This window comes from Podarcis pityusensis (assembly GCF_964106645.2).
Source record: "Podarcis pityusensis genome assembly, chromosome: 12".
NCBI lineage: Eukaryota > Metazoa > Chordata > Lepidosauria > Squamata > Lacertidae > Podarcis > Podarcis pityusensis.
The window spans coordinates 47,249,855-47,261,970 of record NC_138037.1 but is presented as its reverse complement, the minus strand read 5'-3'; the positions used below and the strand labels follow the sequence as shown (position 1 = coordinate 47,261,970).

The 12,116-nt window shown below is 42.4% G+C and overlaps 1 protein-coding gene across 3 annotated transcripts in view; it reads right to left on the bottom strand.

The window, feature by feature from the left end:
* The window catches only part of DNAJC13 (DnaJ heat shock protein family (Hsp40) member C13), a 62,315-nt gene extending 51,865 nt beyond the window's left edge, over positions 1 to 10,450 (bottom strand). For all 3 annotated transcript variants that reach the window (XR_013978016.1, XM_080974530.1, XM_080974531.1), the window contains exons 1-4: positions 10,206 to 10,450; positions 4,151 to 4,231; positions 2,574 to 2,649; positions 876 to 1,025 (exon numbers count right to left, since the gene is read on the bottom strand). Coding sequence is in view for 2 of the 3 variants with exons in the window: in XM_080974530.1 (XP_080830656.1) it covers positions 876 to 1,025; positions 2,574 to 2,649; positions 4,151 to 4,218 (294 nt within the window). In the remaining variant the exon portion in view is untranslated. The remainder of the gene's footprint in view (positions 1 to 875; positions 1,026 to 2,573; positions 2,650 to 4,150; positions 4,232 to 10,205) is intronic.
* Positions 10,451 to 12,116: the final 1,666 nt, after the last annotated feature.

The following is a 12,116-nucleotide window of genomic DNA, read 5'->3' as shown; positions in this document are numbered from 1 at the left end:
ATTCAAGTTCAAGCACATCAAACTGGACCCCTCACCTCACAGAGGGGCTATTTCATACTTCATACTTGATAATGGGTTTTATCCAATGAATTCATCTGGTTTGTGCAAGAACTTCTGCCTTTACACCAGAGGTTCCTATCCCTCTTCTTCCCTGTGTGCCCCCAAATCCTCTTTGGGGATTCCCCATACACTCCATAACAGATTGGGGGTCATGGCATGAAGCAGAGGTCGGCAACCTAAGGCCCATGGGCCGGTAGCGGTTCACGGGGTTCATCTATCCAGTCCATGGCAACCCCTGCCGCCCCCAACTCTTACCAGTGCGGTATAGTGCGGCGTGGCATGGGGACAGACTTACGGGTTGATGGCGCCTGTGCACTCCTCCGGCCTGGAAGAGAGCACGTGTGCACACGCTCCGGCCCATCCTCCAACACATGGAGCGTGGACTGGCCCATCATTCGGTAAGCTTGCTGACCCCTGGCGTGAAGAGATGTTCCACTGCACAAATGGCAGGGTTTCATTGGATGCAACCATCCAATGAATGTTTTTGTATGTGAAAGAACTTGCATAAGCAGAAGCATAAATACTGTTATTCAGCCCATCTATTACATAGCATTGCAAACTTGTAAGAGCACTAGGTGGCTATTTTCCTTTTGATCACTGTTGTTTTAGCCCAACCCTGTAGCTTGGTATAGCTGGTGGAGGTGTAATTGCTGTCCTGAGAGTTATCAGTAATTAAAAAATGGCAAGCATGTGTTGCATATTGCACTAAAATCATGGATCTAGCAGAAACTGAATGTTCCTCATTACGTTACAGTTAGCAATAAAGAGTGCAAGGTAGCCAGGAATTCAGATTTTTAGAACTAGAAGCTTCCTACCAGGGCTTCTGTGAGGAGTTCTGTTCTGTGTTCTGTAGAAAACTTAAGTGTTTCAGACTTTTTTCCACTTCCCTTACGAAATGTGAGGCTGAATTCTGTTCCTTGTCCTTTGCCAACAGGGCTGATGCTACAGATATCTCCATAAGGCCACTAAACCAAAAGATCAGAGTTGGAGAATGCTCTATTTTATCACCATAGTATCATAAATTCATATATCAACATAAATGACTCAAACGTATACAGAGATTTTTGTCACATGGTACATTGAAAATAAAAAGAGAAAAACAAGTAATAATAATATTTAAAAACAAAACAAAAAAACCATTGCCTACTGACTTCAAACAGGAAGTATTCCATCCTTCCTGATTTAAATTAGTATAGGGAGTCATATTTAGGTATCCATACAACATTTAATGCATTCAAATGCAGAAAGGGAAGTGAGATTTTTAAACCACTGGGTGAGAGCTGTTTGTCTTCCAACCTTAGGCACTATAAGGCTCTTAGCCACTAGGTACATTAATTGTTTGGTTACCCATAAATCATAGCTTGAATCCCATCCTATTAACTTACAAGTGACCCCCAAGAGATGTTAAGGTGCTCCAAGTTTAGAAGTTCTTATACTGGAAGAGTGAAAACAGGAGATCATTTATGCCTCTGAAAACACCGGTAGCAGAACTTCAAGCGCAGAACATCCAACAGCCCAGGTAGGGAGACCATTAGTCAGTGGCACTGTGATAAAGAACTACCACTGTCCCATACTCCTAGGATCAGGCACAGAAACCTATTCTAAAGTTCATCACCCTTAATTAGCCAACTCTACAATTGCAAGATGCACAAAGATCAAAAAACTGACATCTCCAGTGTGTCCCCTAGTGTCAGAAATCGCAGCAATCTGCATGTTTAATGAGAATGTGATAGTTAAGCCCCAGTTTTTATTCATATTAAAACTTTTTGATACCAACAGTCCTAGGTATTGCATATTCAGCGTTTCTGTACTCAGTCATGGCACCAAAGGAAAAAAATATCCATAATGAGAAGGCATTAAAAGATCCAGGTGAAATGACACACATTTCACATTGTGATTAAGTCTATAGTCCTTCAGGTTTCTGTCTCCTCAACAACAATCATTGCCAAGCACGGATATCAAGCAATCTGATATAAGACAAGAAAACTAAAGAATTACGCTTGGTAATTTTATAATTCTATTACACCCTCATATCAAATTGCTGATCAACCCCACAAAGCATTTGGAGAGTGTACAAACTTAAGGCAACTAAATATAACATTTCATTTAATCAAGGTCAACAGCTATTCTTCAGTATCTGAAACCAGATACCAAAAATATACTCTTGGGTTCCAAATAACGGCACTACTTCATTCCACATTAATATTAACATTCACTAATATGGATGGAAATCCATATATCGTTGAGAAATGGGCAATGAAAGGATGGGAAAAGTAAACCTTTATTATCCCAACCAGTTACCTTACTGCGTGTTCAAAGGATATCATGAGGTAGTTAATCTGAGCATATACCAAGACATAAGTTAGCCAAATCATTAATGTTGGCATTAACTCATGCAACTCCCTCTAGTCTCCGAACATCCTTCCTCTCTCAATAGGACTGGCATATAAACCAACTCAATCCAGTTTCGGAGATAATACATTTTCATGAAGTTACTATGTATTTGGCATTACCTGATTTGTAACTTCTAATGTGTTAGGATTGTATGTTGTGATGGCATGACTTCCGACTGAAAAGACTCGCTTATACCTAAAAAACAAACCAACAAGAAACAAGACATTAACGGAAACTGCAGAATTAGGAGAGAGATATTGCAGCAAAAATCGCTTTTGTTTTATAAATAAGCCATAAACATTCATGAAGCTTCTTTCAGGTGAGTCATCAACATGACTCACCAATATCTGGGGCAAGGAAAATTATCCCCTGCCCTCTTTGGCATGTTTCTAAGAGATAGAAGTTAGGCATTCATTATGGAACTTGAGGTCCCACCCTAGAATATACTCTGATGGCAAGCAGGAGTTTGAAATGGGATGCATAAAAGCTGCTTTGCCACTGTTGTATTGCAACACGGATTACGCAGGCATTGCAAGAAGCAGTATCAGAGCAAATACGTGGGATTACAGTTGTGTGAGACCTGCAACAATATGTTGCAGTTTGAAGCACTTCTATCCAGAGTTCCAGTCACCAACTCATGCTTTCTTTCAATGCATTTTTTCCTATTTCCCCTTCCCACCCTACCCCACCCAGCCTTCTGTGCCTACTGAGCATGCTCAGTCCTCACTGAGCTGTTTGGGGTCGTCCCCCCCCCCCCGTTCTCTTAAGTGTACCCTCCCAGCCACTAAATAGGTTTTGTTGTTCTGCAAACGTTGGAGTTTCCCCAAAACTGCTGATACCTCCCTCTTGTGCATGGATTGTGCCATATAGGCTACAATATGTATTAATACTCAAAGGGAGTCTAATATTAGTATATTGGATAGTTACTTCTCTATAATATTGTTCTTAAGATACTAAATGCTGTACTGATTAGTTTATCATATGACTTTTGCTGTAATTGTGATGTTTAGCTTATTTTTAATTGCTGCTTTGTTAGCAGTTTTATAAATTGTAATTGCTTCATTGATGATTTGTTAATTTTATGATTTACAGTGGTACCTCCGGTTACAGATGCTTCAGGTTACAGATTCTGCTAACCCAGAAATAGTACCTCGGGTTAAGAACTTTGCTTCAGGATGAGAACAGAAATCGCGCAGCGGCGGCTTGGCGGCAGCGGGAGGCCCCATTAGCTAAAGTGGTACCTCAGGTTAAGAAGTTTCAGGTTAAGAATGGGACTCCAGAATGAATTAAGTTCTTAACCCGGGGTACCACTGTATGTTGCATTTGTGATATTCTATTCTATTATGTTGTTATTTGAGATTCATTTGAATGAAAAGCGGCATAGAAATGCAATAATCAATCTCTAGTTCATAAATTGTATAGGAACCAGTTAATAAACTGACCACTCAACAACTGATTGTGTGAAAATGTCCTGAAACTAATAAATTGTTGAAACATAAGCTTACATAAAAATAAGCTATTTAGGAGGTCAGTGCTATTTATGATTAATCACAAAGAGATTATTAGATTATTAGCATATTCCAATTCAAATAAATTTTAGCAGACCAGTTTGAAAACTCACAGCTGGATAGCAGAAAAGCTATTGTATGTCATTACCACCTCAAAACTGTAGAATAAAATAAACTAGGCTACTTACTTTCCCCTCCATGAATGTTTAGTTGTGTAGAAACAGGCCAAATCTTTATTTTCCCTAATTATATTCATTTTGTGCCAGAACCTGTAACAAAATATGCTTGGGATTAATAAAAGCAATTTGCCACAGAACAGAAATACATTTTCTACTGAATACACAATACAGTTTGCTGAAGGGGTTGCTTGTTACTCAAAACGTTGCATAACTATTAGGCAAGAGACCCCGACTGACAATAGTTCAGGAGTTCTCTCACATCTCTTTACTAAGCAGCTTCACATAGACTACACAATTAGGCGATAAAAGGGATTGTACCACTTCAAGGTACTGTACAGCTGCAGCAAACCACGTTTGAATACCTCCTCATGTACAAAAGAACTCCCTGCAAAGATAAATGTAGTATTTCAAGGGCAACCATTGTAGTGCAGCCTTTTGTCTGCTGTACTGTTTTTTATCTGCAGGGTGAGTAGCACAGAGGAGCAGTCAAAATTTGATCACCTATCTGCATTCAGTGATACAGGGTGGAAAATCTTCCAGCTCTCTTTTTTCCAAGTTCTTTAAGTTTGTTAGTTACAATGAATGGGTGTCAACTGCAAATATTAGGCAAGCTTGACTCTGTTTCAAAGTTTTTAGGCTTCTTTACTAAATAAACCACAGAGCCTAGGGCTTGCCGATCAGAAGGTTGGCGGTTCGAATCCCCGCGACGGTGTGAGCTCCTGTTGTTTGGTCCCAGCTCCTGCCCACCTAGCAGTTCGAAAGCATGTCAAGTGCAAGTAGATAAATGTGTACGGCTCCAGCGGGAAGGTAAACGGTGTTTCCATGCGCTGCTCTGGTTTGCCAGAAGCAGTTTAGTCATGCTGGCCACATGACCCGGAAGCTGTCTGAGGACAAACGCCGGCTCCCTCGGCCTACAGAGTGAGATGAGTGCGCAACCCCAGAGTTGTCTGCGACTGGACCTAACGGTCAGGGGTACCTTTACCTTTACTAAATACAAGGGAAACATGCTGCACTGCCACTCCCATCACCATTAGTCAGTAGGAAAAATGGTAAAGAGATTATCGGAGTTGTAGCTCTGCCATAACTGAGTCACAGGTTAGCCACCCAAGCTAAGGATTGTTTTTAATACAAACTGTAGATTTTTGCAATGCAATGCAAATTTCAATCCCTGCCCCCCGCCCCGGAAATCTGACATTTGTTACTGCAACCTGAAGTTGCTCTTTCCTTCCCATCACCTTATTCAGCTGAGTGTGTAAGTGCATGAAAAGTCAAGTACTACCACAAATTTTTACTGACCGCAAAATATAAGCATTAAGTCTCAAATACTGCAAAGAGACAAAACATTTCATTCAGCCTTTTCATACTCAAAGCTTATCTATTTAGAGACTTTGCTCCCATAAATCTGGAGAAATGGATCCAATTCTTTGGCAGTTACAATCAGCAGCATTGTACATGATGTACTTATTATGCAATAACTTAAAGAAGGGGAGGAAAGAGGGAACAAGCATACAGTACTACTAAGGTAAACAGAGGCTGTAAGGAATATATTTGATACAGGTACAAGTTACTAGGTTACAATTACTTTTTGCCACTATAGCTACAGGCAAGTTTCAGCTTTTCCATGCCACTGGGCAAAATTATCACAAGCTTTCATTGTTCAAAGAATGTCATTTGCAAAGAGCCAGTCAGGCTTTGTAGTATCATATAACCATTTTATCAGATTTGTAGAATATAGTAATTTTCATCATTTCCATCCTAACGTTATTAACCCAGAGGGTCACTCAAAAATAATATTCAACAATATGTGCAATTAATATTCCTTTTTAGAGTTTTAAAATTAGAATACACTCACTAACACACATCTCTACCCAACAATGATCTTAGTTCTGATCTCTTCTCTATTACTGTGTGCAATTTAGAGCTCCATATTTTAAGCCTAAATAAATGTTACTTATATGGATAATGGTGAATTGCTACTCATTTTCCATTGGCCAGCTTTAGAAGACTTTAAAAAATCAGCTGCCATGTGAAATCAAGAAATGAATGCTGTTTTAACTCTTCATTATGCTTTAGCTTGTACATAGATTGAAGTTGAATTATAAACCTTTCCACCCCACCTTTTAATGTCCAGAAGGGCAACAGATAACAGCACAATGAAATACATAAAAATACAAAAAACAAAACAATACACATTGAAATCAATTTAAATGCTGTGATGCCAGCGATCACAAATAAAATCGATCTCAACAGTCCTGATGAAATAATGATTTTACCAGCTAGCAAAGGGAAACAAGGGAGGTGGCCCAAATTTGGTAGATACCAGGACAGTATCGTTATGTATACTATAAGAACTGGCATCTGTGAATGTCTGGCACAGTAACAGTCACAGGGAGAAGAAAAGGAAGACACCAGCACAGCTAAGGAGTCTCAAATGGTGCACTTAATAAAATGTTAAGGCCCAAAGCATGTTGAGTCAGATGACTCAGGAACAACTGAATCAGGCAAGACAGCTGAACCAATTAGGTATGCTCTGTTAAAAACAACCTGCTCAATAAACACCAGTGGAAGTTTAGAGAGCCCTGAGTTGAGAATGAAAGCACACACATACACAAATTTCTTTCTATCCAAAAATTCTATTAGTTTGTGCAGCTTCTCTCACTAAGCAACTTGGTTGCAATGTTCCACTAACAGACCTGGTCTACCAAATTATTCTCCAGTTCAATTTCATTTAATTGCATTCTCACTTTGAAGAAAAGTAATGCTATTCTCTCCCTCCCTCCAACATGACTTTCAAGATATCTGAGACAGCTGATTTCTCTTTCAAGTAAAGCAGAACACCCATTGTCTATTATACTAATTCCACACACATCCTTCAACCTCTCAGGTTATACATTTGTAATGTAACTTATTATGACTTCAAAGTGAAACTGAATTATGCCAAATCTTTCATTAGATGCAAGTTCCTAATGAGTGGCTACATGTTTTTGACAGCTATTTTAAGTAATCTGAAGATGTGCAGTAAAGTTGGAAGTATCATACACAGCATAATATTTGCTGCTTAAGTGCATCAACCATTCTAACAAAATGAAACAAATCAGCTGTAGAGGTTGTTTGAAGGGAAAAGGTTTCAGGGAAGGAAAAAAGAAGAGCAGAAAGGTGGAGCGTTGATGAATGACTTTTCCATTGACTCAGTCAGTTTGAAAATCAATAATGAATTATTGCCATTCGTGTAGTATAGCATTTGTCTCAAAACAAAACAAAAAACCCTGAAGCTAAGAAATCGTGGACAAAGGTCTATAATGTTATCTCATATCAAATGTGTTGTATTAGTTATAGGTCAGAGACAACTAACCTTTGGATCGCTGGATGTTGCTGAACTATTACTATTATTATTTATTAAATTTGTATACCACACTTCTTCTGAAGATCCCAGGGTGGTTCACAACATAAAAATACAAAATGAGAACACAAAATACATAATACAAAAGCAAAGGCAAACCAATAATCCTCTTCCCAAAAATACATTTACAGGGCCATAAAATGATAATCAGCCAAAGGCCTGGTTGAAGAGAAATGTTTTCGCCTGGGACCTAAACATATGTAATGAAGGCACTAGCTAAGCCTCCCTGGGGAGAGCATTCCACGAATGGGGAGCCACCACAACACAATTCCCATCACCCCTGACTACTGGCCATACTGACCAAGGATGAGGGAAATGGTCATCCAGCATACAGAACCCATTATAAAGGAATAAATGTTTAAGATTGTAGTTCCAAATATTCTTACCCAATAGTTAAGGCCCACCCACTGAACTCAATGGGGCTTACTTCTGAGTAGACATATATAGGATTGCCCTGTACACTACAAACCCACCAAAGCTTCCAATAAGATGCTAAAACAGAGGTCCCCAAACTAAGGCCCGCGGGCCAGATAAGGCCTGAGGAACTCGTTTATCCGGTCCGCAGCGACCTCCACCGCCTGCTCTTACCGGTGCAGCGCTGCTGCCCACTTCTGGGTTGGAGGAGCACCAGAAATAGCTTGTATGCATGCGCAAGCGTTATTGCTGGTGCACATCCGGGTTGGAGGAGGCCCGTGCACATGTGCACAAGCTATTTCCAGTGCTCCTCCGACCCAGAAGTGCACCGGAAATAGCATGTGCCTATGCTTATGGGCACGCGCTCCCCTGGCCCACCGTGCGATCAGCGCTGGAGACACCGGCCCGAGGCGCGGTAAGTTTGTTGACTCCTGTGCTAAAACTTGGGAAATCCAAGGTCTACCACTAGTAGCATCAAGACAAATAGTTAAACATTTTTACCAAGTTGTATCTTTTCCTGTCTTTGAACTCCACATTGACACTACAAGGCTGATAACCAGGCCTTGGGCTGATTAATATTCTATGTCATTTCAAATGTGTTTGTGAGTGGCATGTTACTGGTTTGTTTTTGTTCTTGTTTTTATTATGTATTTTGGGTTCTCTTGTATTTTTGTTGTTGTGAACCATCCTGTGATCTTCAGATAAAGGGTGCTATACAAATTTAATAATAAACCACTGTAACTGACTACAAGCTGATTAACTTTTTAAAAAAAGCATACATATAGTTCAGAAGAAAAACTGATTTGCCTTATCTAGATCCAGTTTCCAGAATATACTGTGGTTATGCATTTTACACATTAACTTGCATACTTTCCTAGGAGAATAACCACATGGGCTCCTGCATTCATCAGATTATGTATGGAATTAAAAGATACTGCCACTCCCTTGCCAGATGGCCCAATTGCCACAGTTATTTCATTCGCCAATCTACCACAAAAGTTAGCTGGGTTGTGGGCTTTCTGGGAAAATGCAGCAGATAAAGAATTACAAGGACAAAAAAAGCAGAAAGCAGCTTACTTCTGGGTGTTAATGATTAAATGATGGCAAGTGGAAAAACATTTACTCAGATACTCATGCATGTGAACATGCATTCAAATTACTCAGAAGGTGGGGGACATTCCAGAATTGCTTTCAAATTATTTGTATCAATTCCTGGATGCCAAAGACAGCACATACATTAACATCTTGTTTAAAGTCTATTATATATATTGATTGTTTCTTTTTCCATTCTGGCTCAGCGTGAGAAAAGCAGCTCTCAAGTAGAGTCTCTTAAAAGCCACGGCTTGCAGTGCACAAGTGTAAGTGCCATTTCCTTGAAGAATTACTACTCCCTACTTTGTGGTGAATTATATAAAACACCCTTGCTAACCCTGCAATACAAGCCCAAGATTCAAAACACATATTGGATGTGGAACTTCCATTTGGAATGGAACTGAAGATGCAGTTCTCAGTCACAGCATCATGCAATTCAGGAGCTATTGTGCACAAATTCTGTCCACCTCCCAATAATTCATCTACCTTACCACATTTCTAAAGAAAACTCCAAGGCGGGTGGAAATTAAACGCATATTGACTATACCATTTTTATGTCAGTCAATGAATTTTCTTCCCAAAAGACTGGATGGAGCATGCAAGGAAGCAACAAGCCTTGGGAAAGATGAACTCTAGCCAGCACATGAAAGTTTCTGGCAGGGGTTTCAACCCACCACCTTTGCAGCACAGGGGCAGCCAGGCAAAGGGGGTGCCCCCAAACCATGGGAACCGTTCCATACACATTGATAAGATACAATTGTGGAAGCATGCAGGCTTTTGTGCTTAGAAACACAACAGTTAACATGCTATAATAGTGCAACAGCCCTCTTCTCCCCTGTTGCTTTGGCCACAGGGAAAGAAAAAAAGGGGGGTTTTGCAAGCTGGGTGCCAGGCTCCCTGGAGCAAATGCGGAAATGAGGGCTAAACACCTGTTTTAATCCCCACCCCAACCTGTTTGCCACCATTTACCGAGGAGAAATAGGGAGGGGGCGCTTACTGAATTGGGGGTGGGGAGAAAAGAGAAGTCACTGGCTCGGATGAATAAGGGGGGAAGTCCGTGTTCCCCTTCCCTCCCCGCCCCCCACTGCATGCAAAGCCCTCGGCGGTTCCCTTCAGTCTCTTTTTTGTGCCCTCCAGGGGGGGCACCCATTTATTTACCTGGCCGGGGAGCGGCGCCGTCCAGTCCCGCACCCCCGAAGCCTCGCACTGACAAGAGACGCGGCGAGCCAGCAGCCCCCGCAGCTGCTTCAGTTGCCGCCGAGAGGGCTTCTCCTCTTCCTCCTCCTCCTGGGCTGCAGCCGCTACCCCTCCGAAGCGCTGCCGCCTCCCCTCAGAGCCTGGCTCTGGAGGCCGCCATCTTCGCTCGGGCAGGGGAGCCACCCTCCGCGCGCACGCGCAGTCCAGGCCGAGGCCGCCGCCGCCGCCGCCGCCTGCCCGGCCTGGTCACGCGACGAGCTCAGCTGACCCGCTCAGTTAATCGGCCGCCTTCCCCTCGCCTCGCTTCCCATTGCCGGAGGGAAGTGGGCATGCGCAGAGCGCGCAGCTGGAGGGAGGGAGGGAGGGAAGGAGGGAGAGAGGGGCGGAGCGAAGGGAGGGAACGCCCCACGCTCTGGTCGGGGACGGAGAGGTGAGGTAGAGTTCTCCTGGGAATGGAGGTTCTCTCTGTCCATTCCCAGGACAATATTTATAAATGTTTTTATTTATACTTTTCAAATTTATACTTTTCATTAATTTTGCAGTCATTTTAACATTTCAAAGTTTGACTTCCTCCTCTTTCTGTGGGTCCTTAAATTAATTTTTAAAAAATCTGCTGCATATCTAAATTCATTTAATTTGCTCATTTAATTATCTACTTTAAATATGGGTACCCCTGCCCGTACGGGCCAGTCGTGTCCGACTCTAGGGTTGTGCGCCCATCTCACTTAAGAGGCCGGGGGCCAGCGCTGTCCGGAGACACTTCCGGGTCACGTGGCCAGCGTGACGAAGCTGCTCTGGCAAGCCTGCACCAGCGCAGCACACGGAAACACCGTTTACCTTCCCGCTATTTATCTACTTGCACTTAAGGGTGCTTTCGAACTGCTAGGTGGGCAGGAGCTGGGACTGAACGACGGGAGCTCATCCCACCGCGGGGATTCGAACCGCCGACCATACGATCGGCAAGTCCTAGGCGCTGAGGTTTTACCCACAGCGCCACCCGCATCCCACTTTAAATATAAACTCTTATAAAGCTGCAGGTCTCTCTCAGGTCTATAGGCTTCGTTTCCGATCACTTTTCGGGGAAGAAGGCACGGCCCCTGGGGGGGGGACGGGATGTATACAGCCCTTCACCCAAAGATCACAGGGCTGCTCACAATATTGAAAATACAAAGTGGGAGCACAAAATGTATTGGCATCCGCCTGTCTTGGGAGACAATGGGAGAGCGCACATTTCAGGGTGGGACATCAAGCCGTTGCAGAGTTACAGCGCCCGCTGTGGCTATAAAGACTTAATACCGGAGAGACATGTTGCAGAATCATAAAATGGGAAAAGGTCACAAGGGTCATCTAGTCCAATCCCCTGCAATGCAGAAATGTTTTGCCCAGTGCTTTAAAATAAAAATAAAAATTATGCCCCATGGGGTGGGGAAGAATTTATTTATTTTTGTTGGATTGTGCTTTAAACTCTGTGCCAGTATCCATGGGCTCAGTTTTGTAAATGATGCCCCCCTGCTCCAAATATTATCACTGTTGGCTGAGCTCATTCATGTATTTATTTATTTACATTTATATCCTGCCTTTTCTCCCAGGAGCTCAAGGTAGTGTTCATCTACCACATGGGTAGGCAAACTAAGGCCCGGGGGCCGGATCCAGCCCAATCACCTTCTAAATCTGACTGTCTGGGAATCAGCATGTTTTTACATGAGTAGAATGTGTGCTTTTATTTAAAATGCATCTCTGGGTTATTTGTGGGGAATAGGAATTCGTTTAGTTTCCCCCAAAAAATATAGTCGGCCCCCCACAAGGTCTGAGGGACAGTGGACCGGCCCCCTGCTGAAAAAGGTTGCTGACCCCTGATCTACCCATTAATTA